This window comes from Primulina eburnea, chromosome 11 (genome assembly GCF_022965805.1).
Source record: "Primulina eburnea isolate SZY01 chromosome 11, ASM2296580v1, whole genome shotgun sequence".
NCBI lineage: Eukaryota > Viridiplantae > Streptophyta > Magnoliopsida > Lamiales > Gesneriaceae > Primulina > Primulina eburnea.
In genome coordinates this window covers 1,657,464-1,672,458 of record NC_133111.1, presented here as the reverse complement: position 1 = coordinate 1,672,458, position 14,995 = coordinate 1,657,464, and the positions used below count along the sequence as shown (strand labels likewise).

The 14,995-nt window shown below is 35.6% G+C and overlaps 3 protein-coding genes and 1 long non-coding RNA gene across 7 annotated transcripts; 2 read left to right on the top strand and 2 right to left on the bottom strand.

Moving 5' to 3' along the window:
• Positions 1–1,145: 1,145 nt before the first annotated feature.
• Positions 1,146–2,052, top strand: LOC140805257 (pathogenesis-related protein 1C-like). Its single transcript, XM_073161509.1, has one exon. It carries the CDS (start codon positions 1,248–1,250, stop codon positions 1,857–1,859), a length of 612 nt encoding a protein of 203 aa, XP_073017610.1. The 5' UTR covers positions 1,146–1,247; the 3' UTR covers positions 1,860–2,052.
• Positions 2,053–2,185: 133 nt separating this feature from the next.
• On the bottom strand, positions 2,186–4,343 carry LOC140805258 (protein ALUMINUM SENSITIVE 3). The gene is made up of 3 exons (XM_073161510.1): positions 3,943–4,343; positions 2,849–3,094; positions 2,186–2,743 (listed from the first exon to the last, which is right to left on the bottom strand). The coding sequence occupies exons 1-3, from the start codon at positions 4,174–4,176 to the stop codon at positions 2,429–2,431; spliced, it is 795 nt and encodes a 264-aa protein (XP_073017611.1). The 5' UTR covers positions 4,177–4,343; the 3' UTR covers positions 2,186–2,428.
• Positions 4,344–6,087: 1,744 nt separating this feature from the next.
• Positions 6,088–8,024, bottom strand: LOC140805232 (uncharacterized). Of its 2 annotated transcripts, XR_012112294.1 has the most exons (3): positions 7,879–8,024; positions 7,482–7,542; positions 6,088–7,264 (listed from the first exon to the last, which is right to left on the bottom strand). It is a non-coding gene; the product is annotated as an uncharacterized lncRNA (long non-coding RNA). The 2 variants fall into 2 exon arrangements; XR_012112295.1 differs by having other exon boundaries at positions 6,088–7,542; positions 7,844–8,024.
• Positions 8,025–10,895: 2,871 nt separating this feature from the next.
• On the top strand, positions 10,896–14,490 carry LOC140804141 (probable protein phosphatase 2C 38). Of its 3 annotated transcripts, XM_073159968.1 has the most exons (6): positions 10,896–11,070; positions 11,294–11,403; positions 12,024–12,188; positions 12,708–13,075; positions 13,539–13,775; positions 13,979–14,490. In XM_073159968.1, the coding sequence occupies exons 3-6, from the start codon at positions 12,044–12,046 to the stop codon at positions 14,216–14,218; spliced, it is 990 nt and encodes a 329-aa protein (XP_073016069.1). In that variant the 5' UTR covers positions 10,896–11,070; positions 11,294–11,403; positions 12,024–12,043; the 3' UTR covers positions 14,219–14,490. The 3 variants fall into 3 exon arrangements, with proteins under 3 accessions (XP_073016069.1, XP_073016067.1, XP_073016068.1); XM_073159966.1 differs by having other exon boundaries at positions 11,294–12,188; XM_073159967.1 differs by lacking the exon at positions 10,896–11,070 and having other exon boundaries at positions 11,107–12,188.
• Positions 14,491–14,995: the final 505 nt, after the last annotated feature.

The following is a 14,995-nucleotide window of genomic DNA, read 5'->3' as shown; positions in this document are numbered from 1 at the left end:
TTGTTTAACACGAAACGAAGCCATCTTAAATATTTTTTATTTTACGCTTCACTAAACATGTTCAAATTCAATTTCTAAAAGTTATAAAATTGTTTTCCTAAAAGAATCTGGGTTTCAGATTCTTCTAAACATGATATAAGAATTTCTTCTTTGTATTTATGTTGGAAATTATCTTACGTGAAAAAGAAAAAAAAACATGTATTTTATTTTTTCGCCAATGTAGATCAAGTTACGAAGAATAAGAAACATATCTCGGACCAAGATTGGCCGCTAGAGGTGATTAACTTGCGGAGGCACTGTATCGAGAATCAATGAAGCTTACTTATCCCATTTTGCTTCTTTTCCCTCTTATAGATATTAAACTCGAGAAGAAAGATGCAAATTAATCAACTCATATTTTCCCTAACGAGTTATGAAAACGGGAGAGACGATGATGTGTTACTTCATTATTTTGCCACTTTTATCATCTCAAGGAGTCTACTTTGAAGAAACTGAGGATTACTTTTCAAGATCTCTGTACGCTAACGGATCCATATACCAAGATTTTAGAGGTATGGGAAATACTGAAATTGGCAGCGGGAATTGGTTAGGAGAATATGAAGCTTACTTTGGTGACTACTGGGGAGGAGGTGAAGCCTATTCGGATAGACGGTATCAAGAAGACAGCTCATATCAAGAACAGAAGGATGACATCTTTAGCAATAACAATGATCATATGGAGCAGGATTACAGTGAAAACCAGTGTTTTGGTTATGGCGATTTTGGAAGGAGACAATACTTTACGAGCAAATCTTTGGATATTTGCAGATCCCTCGAGGCTTGACGATCGAGCTGGTAAGATGTTGGTTTCATCTCCACATTATATGAGTAATGTGACATCCTGTAAAATAGAATAGTGCTTTGAACAACAGTTTCCATTATGTGCACTTTGCCGTGCAAGTAGTAGCTAACGGTTTGGCAACTGATTGCCATCAAAAGGATTTCTATTTGTTTTACATAAATTGCTTATATAATATTATTTCTCTAATTCTTCAATATATAATATAATATATGGTTCCAAAAAGATTGCGCGCACACACATTTATATATATATATATATATATATATATATATATATATTGAAAGGCAAATATTGAAGTCTTACTTTCCTCATTTGACGCTGCTCTCTTGTACAGAGAGTGGCTCTCAGAGAATATCAACCCACGGCCAAATAATCAACCGAACAAAGAAAATAACAAAACTAAGCGATGTGGAAGGCTAAAAGTCTCGTATTCTTGATCATTTCCGCCGCCTTCATTGCTTCCCCGGCCGCGGGGGTGGTGCACTCTGTCCCGAAAAACAAGCTGAAAAGGCGCAACCCAATCAAACCCCTTCCGCTGCCGCAGCAATTCTTGCCCGCATTCAACTGGGAGCAAGAAGAATACCTCAATGCGCACAATTTTCTACGCCAGAAGGTTGGGGTTCCCCCATTGACGTGGGATGCAACCTTGACTGCTTCAGCCCACGCTTGGGCGGAGCAACGCCGCGTGGACTGCGATTACCGCCACCACTCTCCAAACGGATACGGCGAGAACCTGTATTGGATGGATTACAACGTTCACACGCCAGCACAGGTGGTTCAATCTTGGTTCAACGAGCAGCAGTTTTACGATGCTCCAAATAACGTTTGCCGGTGTCTGCCGGAGAGAAACGGCTGCGAATGCGGGCATTTTTTGAACGTGGTGTGGGGCACAACGAAACGGGTGGGATGCAGCGGTGCCGTTTATTGCGATGGCAATAAAGGTGTGTATGTTGTTTGCCAATATGATCCTGCTGGATTGATCATGGGAGCAAACCCCTTCGCCATTGCTGGATTGTGAAGAAACTGCATTTTCTGTAAGATTACACGAAAGAAGTCGGAGTTTCTTGAAGAAATTCAAAGTCACCGCTTATATTTGTCATGGTTTCATGGTAGATATGGAGTAATAAACGTGGGTATATTGTTTCACGCCATGGTTGTTTTCAATAATTGTATTTCAACTTTTTAGAAATTTCAATTTATTTCACATGCTACGTGACTCTGTTCAAAACTGAAGCTTTTATGGCTTATTACGAGATCGTTAAATGGAACAAGTCAAAAGTGGATTCTTTCAAAAATAATCATCTTAGGACAGATTCATTTAATATGATAGATTACGTAATGGGATTAGGATTTGAAATTATGTACAAGCGCCGTCATTCTTCAAAAACATACATATGCCAATATAGTTGGACAAAAGGAACAGAAAAAAGGTCTCGCACAATTCATAAATGAAATGGGATATTGTACAATTCTAAGATTTAAGAATCGAGGACATCCCTTTTCAGCATTTTTCGAGGATTTGCATAATGTAACAGAAACGAACTTTTAGCTAGATCTGGTTCAAGAAATCGAAGCACGATCCGTATTTCAATCTAAAGAAAACACAGCCGTTTCCAACTGGTAAGCCTTGGTGAAGAACGAAGGCCAACAAAGATAAGTTGACATGATACTACTCACAGTTGAAGCCCCGACGAGCATATTCATCACCACAATCTGCAGCTGGATAGCCTCCAAAGGAGAGGCTCCTCCCATTATGAGGCCAGTCATAGCCCCCGGAAGTGATATTAGTCCGACAGTTTTCGCATTATCCAACACTGGGGAAAGCGCAATAACCAGTGCCCTTTTCACTTGCTGCAGTGTCGCCTGTCGTGGAGTTGCCCCAAGAGCCAGAGCTGTTTCTACCTGCAAAAGCATATCAATTAATCTTAGCAATAAGCATAAAACAAGTGAACCTGCTGTTGCCTCAAAACACGGCCTTTTTCCTCTTTCTAATTTTTCGGGACATACCAGATTCATCTGTATCTTGATATCGTCTCGGAGCTTTTTCATTGTGACCCCGGTGACCGTCATTGCATTGCCAACCATCATCCCTGCAACGGGGATGATGTATCGCGGGGTGAAAGGGAAGACTCGTAAAATCACTAACAAAAACATAGTGATTGCCGTTCCCACTAGAATAGACGCCCCCGCCACATACTTCCCTCTTGGAACGTGCTTTGCCCGTTGCCCGGCCGTATAACCAGCAACAGTAACCTTAAAATGAACATGAAAATGTGGTAAAAATCAAGACTTGAGTCAGTTTTTCCTTTCTCCTTTTTCAGACAAAGAGTATATAGAGCTTGCATATCAAACATTTCATTTAACAGCAATCGGCGTCAAAGCAACAGATAAGAAAAAGAATTCCATGAAGTCACAGACGGATTCCCATAAAAATGGAGAAAACCACATCCACACTTGAAAGCAGTTTTTTATTTGTGAAAGTACAAACAACTATCATGTCGTATTCCTATTAAATATAATAGAATACTTCCATTAAAAATTTCGTCTCCTATCTAACCAACTCTACGCTAGGTTCAGTGGCCCAAGACTAGTAGAAATTTTCAACCATAAGACAAGTCAGCGACACCAAGTTAACATATATAATATATTACTTGATAACACAGTAATTTCCATGCTCTTTCTTTTCTCACAAGCCGTGCAAGAAACCACAAACATTAAATATATACAGATATATATAATTTAATATGTTGCATGTCCACGGTACAAACTTAAGTGAATATCGATGAATTTATATCCACTTAAAGTGTTTTCTTGAAAACAAAAGGAGAGTCGCTCACAAATTATTCCGGACACAAGTACCTGGAGGCGAACAACTTTTCCTAGATAAACTATTCAGTACATAAAGAATGAAAGGTTGTATAACTCAGTAATAATCCAGGGATACGGTATAAACAGAACATAATTCATAAAATGATATAAACAAACTCATGCAGTAAAAGAGAGAAGGAAATATAATGAAGAACAACCGAAATATAAATTAGAATCCTTTCAAGATTTTAAAAAATGAGAATGATAGCTAAATAGCTTCAATTTATTCATACCATGAAAAGATAAGCCAGGATGATCCACGCAGCATTTTTTTGATTGAAAATAAACTGTAGAACAAACCCAATGACAGAAAGCTGAAGAAAAGCCCTGAAAATGGAATAGACCATTTCCCACTCCAATCCCAGCTGCTGCAAGTAAGACAAAACTACCGCCAGCACCACCACCGCCATTGCCAGCACCGGCTGTATCATACCCTTCAAGAATTCCGGCAGCCATTGCCAGTCCATTTGTGCCACACTATAGACAGTTGAATCCTGGACAAAAAAAGTTAACCGAAACGTGGGCACGAATATATGTGGGGCGTAGATACGACCTTCCCCTGATGAGCTCAAAGTTTTTAGGCGTTGAAAGATGAGATTTGGGACAGGACATTTTATTGTAAGGTACGTACGATATACATCTTCCCCGGAATAGGTACCAGTTGGACGGGATCTCGTTGACTACTAGAGGAGATTATTTTAAATATTAAAAAAAAATAGTTGGGGACAAAGTATTTAGTGGTAGATAGATCTTACTATGTTAGCACTACCATCACTTTATTTCAACGGTAAGATCTTGTCACACGTATAATTTCAAAAAAAAAAGTGGGTCATATATATATATATATATATATGAACAAATCTTGGTCATCTATCTTATCATGAGGGCAATCCATACTTACGTGATCCGTCTCATAAAATATTTTTTCATGGATGACCCAAATAAGATATCTGAAACCTCATGTCAGATTTTTTTTTATATTTGCGTGGATGAAGGTTGATATAGGAGTTTTTTTAGGAAATATTGAAAATTATATTAAATGTTAATAATGATCAGAAAATGATATAATAATAAGATTAAAAAATATAAAGAAAAAAAAAAGAGTGAATGATATGGGTAAATTCGGGTGAAGAAACTTACGACGCCTCTTTATTACTAATTTTTCAAAATAGTAAAATATGATTTAAAAATTTAAATTCGTGGTATGTATTTTCTCCACTAATATAATATCGATACACAGACATACACATTACATTTTTTTTATAATTAATTTGATTTATATGTAAATAAATATATCACAATCGTAAAAAATAATGACTGGTCATATTACAATTTTAAATGATTATATTTAAACATGGATCATATTGTCATTGTAAAAACGAACGAGGATGTGATGGAATATGAAATAATGAAAAAAATAAATAAAACCAAAACACTATTTTTTGTTTTTGTTACAGAGATTCTTAACAAAATAATAAAAGATGCAGAAAAATATTTAAGGACCGTCACATAATTGATTGATGAGATGTTATCTTTTAATACTTCAATCATATATTAAAATATTCATATCTCAACAGAAGTAACAATAACATTGATTGTGTTAATAATACAGAACATAAGTTATCAGATGTTACGCGGATTATACTTTACAAAGCATCACAGAATATCAATATCATGCCTAAAGAAATAAATTTATAATCTCATTCTTGAAAATTCATTCTCGGCATGTATCAAAATTATAGAGGTGAGAACATAAAATTAAAATGATACAACGAAAAGCAGAGGATGTGATGGCTTTTTTGCTAATATGAATAAGTCTGTCTAGATAGAACCTCGTTTAAGTACTGACATTCTTGGTCAGCAAACATTTGGGGGTATGAGATATATAAAAATAATTATATTTATATCTATATTCTCAATTAAAAAAAGGTATCTTTAAATAATGGTTTTTGAACTTTTTCATCTATCTTTGTACTTAAATATTGAATATTAGACGATTAACCTATTCATTTATCCAAATTTTGGATGTGGTTATTTTATGAGAAGTGGCGCACCAGGTTCATTAAATGATGACAAAAATTTGTGTGAGACGATCTCACGAGTCGTATTTTGTGAGACATATCTTTTATTTGGATCATCTATGAAAAAAGTATTACTTTTTATTCTAAGAGTATTACTTTTTATTGTGAATATCGGTAGGTTGATCCGTCTCACATATAAAGATTCGTGAGATCGTCTCAAAAGAGACTACTCTTAAATGATACATGTACATAATACAAAAATGTTTAATATATCATAAACTATTTTTAAATAACTAAAGAATATATTTTAAACAAAAATATCAATATCAATTGATGACATGAATTCAAATAAAAATATTGTAGGGTTCACAAGATGATCGATTGAAATTCTTGTATCAAAACATATCAAGTGTGTTAGTGCTAGCACTTTTGATGTAGTATACACCGATCCGTTGGAGAGCATGAATGTTTAATTACCACTGGATTATTTCGATAAAGATAGGACATAGGCGAACGAAACTGGGACTTGGGTGAATGTCTCGGCCCAAACATAAATCACATAGTGCAGTGAATGGTTCTGTAAAAATTAATGGTACTTGTGTTTCTTCCTCAAAAACCACTACTTTCCTCTTCCTTCCTCGTCCCACTATTGTCCACGTTGTTTCTTCTAAATTTAGTTTTTTCAGACTTTTGAACAGTTTTCTGTTTCCTCTTGATCATCTTCATTGCCAATGTTCTCAGAGGAATATTTACATCCAGCGGCTCTAGCACTTCTTCCAACTCACGCCACTCGAGATCTTCAAAGTCACCGTCTTCGTATTCTACCCTATACCAGCCAGCTTCCTCATTGTATCGAATTACTTTACCGTAAAAGAACTGTTCCCCAAACAATTTTTTAACGCTTCTCCCTTCCAACCATTCGCCAAAGCCAGCAAGTCTTTGAGGTTGCGCATCCGTAACAATGCAAGGAAAGATATTGGCATTGCTTGAAGGCAGTGAGGGTAGCCCGTTTATCACGATGGCTGGTTCTCCAAGTATCTCAAAGACTCCGGTTGACGAAGTCTCTAATAAATCGTCATTCCTAGAGTCATCCATTCCTCTTTTTTGAAAAAATAATTCAGTCTACATACACAAAATTGAGTCATTAGACCATTTCATGAACCGGCTATTACTACCATATTTTAGTTCATATTTTCAGGAAGTAACAAAAAGTGAATGAACCGATAGCAAGTACTTAAATTTCCAACCAAATTTTGGATGATGCTAGAGTATATTAGTTACGTGCAAATGCAAAGGCAGTATAACAGTGGTAAAAGAGATCTGCGAAAAGAATATTCTGATATTGCTGCCGTGGAGCAAGGATTTCTCTGCAGTAGATAAAGAGCCATCTGGTTCAGGCAATCAAGATACTCTACAGCCGTATGTTGCCAAAAATCAGGCATAATAAGCAACATCTCACAGTGAAACAAGCTTTGTATGCCATTCTATTAAAAAAATATCAACATTAACCCCCATGGTTAGAGACAACAATATCCTGCAGATCGAGTTGGAAAAGAGGTCATATTTCTTGGGTTGTTCTAAAATATCAGTCAAACTCTCTTGAGTATATTCTTGAATCCTTGGGGGCATTAACAAAAAACTCTGTTTTTCTCTACCCCAATAGAATTGATTAAATAAACACTTAATCAGGTTTTTCCATAGCCTCTTCTTGAACTAGCAAATGACACGACCTAAGCACCATAAAGACAAACCTCTCCAGCTTCGATATACCTCATTGCCCATAGAGCGCAATTCCACTACTCCACAAATTATCTAACAAAAAAAATTACAATAAACGCAGAACTCATTTCATCACAGACATTGACAAAGACAGCTTTGTTCAATTTCGGCATCAGATTTTTTTGCATCAAAGATTTCCAAATAAACGAAAATAACAAGTGAAGAGAAAAATCATTCACAACGATAAAGTTGAAATAGTTTACAGATCATTAATTCACTGAAGGAAAAATCAATTAAACGCTAATGGTGCACGGTTCACATGGAATAAAACAAGAAATGTAGATATCAGCCAAGAGAATGAAAAATTCGGCAAAAATATGGAAGCAATACAGACCTGTGTGTTATCTTCAAGAATCTAAAAAAATTTACAAGCTCTCGTCTTCGGAAACCCTAATCACCGATAACCTGCGTTCGTTGTGCTTCCACTTTCTACGTTCTTTCCACCTGAAGTTTAGGCTTCGTTTCGTTTGGGAGCATTTATATATGTAATAGAAAGGAAAGTAAATGGAGTGGCAAATAACCTTGGTTTTTTAAAATGACAAAAATTTATGTGAGACAGTATCATAGGTAGAATTTTGTGAGATTGATATTTTATTTGAGTCATCCATGAAAAATATTATTTTTTTATAAGAATATTATTTTTTATTATGAATATCGGTAGGATTGACTCGTCTTACAGATAAAGATCCTTAAGACTGTCTCACAAGAAACCTATTCTTTGAAAAATAAACCAAATATTTTCCAAAACTACTTTTCATAATATTTCGCAACATGCACGATATCGTACTAAATATGAAATGATTTGACTTCTTTATCAAACACTTTGGATTTCGATTTAATCATAAACTGAAGCTTCGTGGACTCGTCCATTGAGCCTCCTCACATTCTGCTGGCTTCTTATAGTTAGTGGGCTTTCGAGAGTTGGGCTAAACAATAACTTTGACACTTTTAAATGTGTGGATAAAAATAACAATTATTTTTTAAAGAAAAAAATGTGACAAGCCTAAATTGGTGTATGTTCGATTTTATTTATTTACCTACCTTATGGATAAGCGAACATTCATGTTTTCATAATGGTCATTGTTTAAATGTCCGATCCATACCCGTCCAGGTACAAATGTTGAATATAATATTACCTGACCCATAGCCGTTTAAGATTACCCAAACCCGTCCCAAAGGGATGGGGTCTTAGTTGAGTTCTTCTTATACTCTTTACTTATTGACATCTCTAATTTGTATCTTTATAAAATATTCACATGTTGTTAAGTTAAACGTATATGAATGAGAATAATAATAATACGAATGACCTATTGGAAAGTTCTTTTGCATCAAGCTGCTGACGTTGTGCTGCTTAATCTGGTTGACACATTATCTCTACTAGGGGACATGACCAACGATAGAAAAAATATAAAACTGATTTCTAATATATATGTGACAACATCAATTGTTATACATGCACCTCCTAGAACTTATGAACTTAACAGTGTGACCCATTAATATCAAAGTAATTTGCACTGTCACGAGTAAACAAAAATAAAATTATGCATTAATTAACAACTATAATTTTGACATATTATTAAATGTTTGATTCTAACAATTTATATTAGAGTGAGTAATATGTTCCAAGTATCCCCAAATCATATTTTTATACTTATTTGAGAGATGTTAGGTTAAGCGTGCATGTGTAAAATTGATATTGAGATTGATGATCTCGTGAGAAGTTCTCGTGCGTCAAAATATCGATATTTTGCCGCTTGATCTGGTTGATTAGGTGGATCGTAGAAGAATAGTGTCAGATACTAATGAATAATAATATCTCTGTTAGAGGAAGAGTCAGCGGTAGAAAAATAATAAGATTGATCTCAAATTATCTAAAAAAGAAACGAGACATCATCAGCAAATATAAACTCACATCTCCAAACTCAAAGACCTAGCAATATCACTCATCTTTTGTCCTAATGCCTCATCATTGCGCGTTTATCCTCAGTCTTCTCTCGCTCATCTGCCAACTTGCTCAAAAGGGCTCGGTGTCACTCTTTATTGTGGAAAATGATCATTATTTATAAGTTGGTGGGACCAATCAAGTGAATCTGCAGCTAATAATTCAGATAAGAGACAAACCATCAATTTTGATTTATTTTGTCATGTTATTCTATTTATACTATATTAAATAATTTATTTTTCTAGAAAAATCTTAAGCACTTTATGTAAAACTATAGTAAAAAAAAGGAATTATATATTTTTTAAAAAATTACTCATACACCCACAGACTGCGTGGTCGGTATGATATATCGTATCAAGATTTCGGATACTGTATATCATACCGAAAATATTTATATGAGAAAAATGATACCGTTACCATACCGACTTTTCGGTGTATGCTGAAATTTTGGTACGATATCGGTAAAATACCGTCATACCGAAAATATATATAAAAAAATTCATTCTATTGTAATTCTAAGGCCATTTATCACCAATACTAAACAAATTCCTCAAGACAATGAAAGAGTCCGGGAAAGATATATACAAAACAAATATATCAAGAGAATCAAAAAGACCGAGAAAGATATATACAAAACAAATTCATCAAGACAATAAACATCAACCGCAACATGTGTCTGGAGATCCAAGATATCAATGAACACCAATAAACTTCAACCGTAACATGTGCGACTTCTTCATCCACTATCTTAGCAACAATGTTTAGTTTCCGAAGCATGTCAACTTTTTAACAAGTCAAGACCCAGCATCCAATCTTTTAGCTAATTGTAAAGTTAGGCGACAAAGATAAGACTTCTCAACAGTTTAAATTCTCAGCTATGAGTCGAGTTGCTTCACTAAACAGTAATTTGGAATATTCCAACATGATGAGTCTAAATAGAAGTTAAATTCTTTATTTTGGTACGATATCGATATATATCGTTTCATACCAAAAATATTACCTTATGTTTTTAAAAAATTTAGCTTTATTATTTAAAAATATTATATGTTTTTTAATTTATATATATTATTTCGGTATTTTCATATATATCGAAAATTTCAAATTTCATACTGTTATCGTATCAAATATTTCGGTATCGGTAACCATGCCGAAAATTTTGATATACCAAAAATTTCGATAAATTCAGTATTTTTAAATGTGATAACCTCGATATACAAAAAATTCGATATTTTTCCCCATTCCTAGGTAAATACACTATTATTTAGCATGTAGCAATAGAGCAACATAAGACAACTTTTCATCTTTTTAACATTGTTTGTTACATTATTTGTTAATTATAAAGTTTATTCAATGTTAGCCGATTTATATTGATTTGGGATTCTAACGTCATAAGATTCTCGTCAAATATATCAAATAAACTTGCCAATGAGCATGGCCCCTATTTTTAGTGAGAGGTCAGATGAGCAAAATTTTCCTAGAATGGTGGTCTGTTACTCATTAGGTTAAAAGATGAAATCTTGACCAAGTAAGTTGGGTGGGGAAAAGATCCTGGAAACCTACAAGAGAGGAGAGGAAGAGACATTGATGGGAAAAGTGAAGCCAAAAACTATTCAATGATGGTAATATTGCCATAAATTTTCATAGCAAAAAAATTTATATAAAAAGGCTGGTTGTTTAAACTGAAAAATTTCCCTCAACCCTTTGTCTATCTACGTGCAACCCCCAGAATCATAATCTGTGATCTCAATTCTGACAACAATCTTGAGAGATTTTATTTCGCTAGAAAAATTCCAAGACCCAGTTTTTTTTTATCCTTTTGCCCATTTGGTTTCTCTTACACAGGAACAAATTCTGTCGCCATCAAATCTGATATGGGTTTGTACAGCTAAGGCTGTTGTTGAAAGGTAGCGCAATATAATGGAAGGTCCACACGTATTTGAACAAGGTTCAAGGTATTCAAAGGCAGGAGAAGCCTTCCATATTCTCTGAACTAACCCAGATTACTGTTTCTCTCTGTTTTTTTGAGACACTTTTTCAGGGTGTGATTTTGCCCATACCCTTTTTGCCCTCTTATTATTTCTTTATTTATTTTTATCTTTCTTGGTCTGTCTGGTGCACATTAATGGTGTCTAGGCCTTGTAGTGCTGGTGGGTATATAGTTTTGAGAATTGGGGTTGTGGGTTTGGAACATAAGCAAAAGCTGGAGTTGAGGTTGGGATTGATGAATATATTGTTTGCTGGTTCTTTTGGATGATGTGTTTTTTAGGCTTAATTTAATTCACACATATTTATAGATGGCGTTGACTTATGTAAGAATTTTGGAGGAGTCGTTGAACTATGCATGTTTATTAGATCATCCGGACATGTAGCTCATATATTGTAAATCACTACTCCAAATCAAGTAGTTGCGTACAAATGGTGAAGCCTTGTTGGAAACCGTTGGTTGAGGGTGATGGAAGTTGGAGAAGAGGTGACGGGAATCGGCGAGGGGGCGATATGAATGGCAAGAATGATGGATTGTTGTGGTATAAAGATTTAGGACATCATGTAAATGGAGTATTTTCAATGGCAGTGATTCAAGCCAACAGGTTGATGGAGGATCAAAGCCAGCTTGAATCCGGACCATTGAGTTCACTTGATTCGGGACCTTCTGGTACTTTTATTGGAGTGTATGATGGTCATGGAGGACCAGAGACAGCTCGATATGTCAACCAGAGCTTGTTCAAAAATCTCAAGAGTGAGTTTCTTCCCTTGGGTTACTAGTTTTTCTCAGTTTTCAATTTCCCAAGTTTTTTGGAATTCAATTATAGAGCAATTTCAATGCGTTATTTCAAAAAGATGCATGCTAAATTGATGAAGTAAGACTCCATGACCGGGCCAATCTACGTCAAAAATACAAAATATACTTGTCTTGGAAAATTAAGAAAGCATGGCGACCACGCCTTGCTGATCCTCTGCAGTGCCCCCATGAGTAAAGCTGGGTATTAAATGTTGTAAGAATTGGTGGCAGATGGTTTACCTTTGAGTCACTTCGTAGTTCGTATCCATGAACGTGGAAAAATGTAGTAAAGCATCTTTTAGTTAAAAAGTTTCTGGGATTTCCCATAAACCAGCAATTTGCATCTTTTAGTTAAAAGGTTTCTGGGATTTCCCATAAACCAGCAATTTTTTCATCATCTTGCAATGAAGTTTTTCTTAAAGATTCGATGTTACGTGGTAACATTTATCGTAATCCTGTAATCTTTTCTTGAAACAGAGTTCGCTTCACAGCATCAAGAAATATCTGCGAATGTTATTAAAAAAGCTTTCTTGGAAACCGAGGACGAGTTTCTTTGTCTGGTGAAGGAGCAATGGCTCAATAAACCGCAAATGGCTTCGGTGGGAACATGTTGTTTGGTAGCGATAATATGCAACGGACTCCTACACATTGCCAATGCTGGTGACTCGCGTGCTGTATTAGGCAGGGCAGATAAGGCTATTAGAGGGGTGACCGCTATTCAATTATCAACCGAGCACAATGCTAATCTAGAATACATTAGGGATGAGTTGCGATCGTTGCATCCTGATGATCCACAAATAGTGGTTCTGAAGCACAAAGTTTGGCGTGTGAAGGGTATCATACAGGTAAAATCTTAGCTATTGTTCCTCTCTTCAGATGAAGTTTGTTTTTGATTCTGTGACGGAGGGGTATGGAGTGGCTGGTGGAGCGATAATCGCCCCCCTTTCTTTTATATTTTCTTGATCTAGTATATTCTTTTCATAAACACAGAGAAAAATGTAATTTCACCCCCACTGCATTTGATAATATTTCTAGTTTTTTAGTAGGTCCTTTGTCGAATCCCGTGCTCCATCAGTAGTTTCATTGTCTATCAATAGCAGTTATTGTCACGTTCCAGAGCACGAGATTGAGGCCATAAAATGAGACTTTTCACATAGAATTCCCCTTGTAACTACTTTTCATCTGTTATTCAATTTGCAATGATGTAATATCCAAATCTGTAGAGAAATCTACTTCCCAGATTTTATAGACAACTCTTTCAACAAATTAACAAGAGCTTTTACGCATGGTATTTTGTTGACATACCAGATATCAAGATCCATTGGAGACGCTTATCTCAAGAAGCCAGAGTTCAACAAAGAACCCCTATTGGCAAAGTTTAGGTTATCTGAGCCCTTCAGCAAACAGATTCTTAATCCAGAGCCATCGATATTTACGCACAAACTGAATTCCAAGGATCAGTTTGTCATACTTGCTTCCGATGGTTTGTGGGAGCAACTTAGCAACCAAGAAGCAGTTGACATTGTTCACAGCCACCCACATCAGGTTCGAATGATTTTTCGTTATGCAAAAGGCACGTTGATTTCTGTTAATTTATTAAAACCATCATTGTGCCACGGGCTCCTGGAAATAGAACAGGTGTTTAATAATCTCTATGCTCTCTGCAACTTGCCAAATTAAATTTATGCTCCTCTTTTTAACTCATTCTGAACTTTGTTAACTATTAGAAGTTTGTTTTCTCGGGGCAGGGTGTTGCTAAGAAACTTGTTAAAGCAGCTCTTCGAGTAGCAGCAAAGAAAAGAGAAATGCGATATTCAGACCTGAAGAAAATCGATCACGGTGTGAGGAGGCATTTCCACGATGATGTCACAGTCGTGGTAGTCTTCATTGATCCATCTGCTATGAATAGAGGGGCCTCTTGTGTTAGTTCCACTGTTTCAATAAGAGGAGGCGGAGGTGGAAGCGCCGTTCCCTTCTCAATTTCTTAAGAATAGCTCGATCTTATACTTGTCGTGAATCTCTTTTTGAAGTGCCATATCGACCGGATGTTGGTCACTTCTGTATTCCGATGCCGCCGAGTATATTCCAATACAACCTTTAGTCATGGATGGAGATGTGTAGTGTAGCTTGAATGCCTTGTTCACCTCTCATTTGTTCTGTAGATTTTTTGAGGCAGTGAGCACTGATCTGTTTGCTGGAATAAATCATTAAGATTATCAACAATTTGTCTCTAGTTTCTGTTGATGCGATCTGTTTTGTATTCCTATGAAGGATGTCCTAATTTTTGTTTTCATATCGCAGCATGAACTCTTAATTTTGTACAGATTGACTTCTCTTTTCTTACATTTAATAAGACTCATGACGCCTTTTTTAAGAAACAAACGTTGTCAAATAGCATTGTTTAGATATTAGAAGAATGCAAACAAACTCGCTCATAATTTCTCAAATTGTATTTTGGGGATTTTGGCGAAAATCCTCAATCAAAACATTTCTTTGGTTCACTCTCTACCCACAAAATTGTGATACTGTGTCATACAAATGTGGTATACTTCAAGTAGAAATGTGGTACTAAAAAAGTACTCAGAGATTGAACACAAAAAAAATCGACGACTGAGGACTGAAGGTCAATTTCCCGTTGTATTTTTGTATTGAATAGATGAACGAATCAGGTGCCTCGTATATTAAAAAATAAAATACCCGTTTGTTTATTTCCACGAAAACCGATTATATAATTTATAATATTGGGCCACTGGCTGACTAAACGG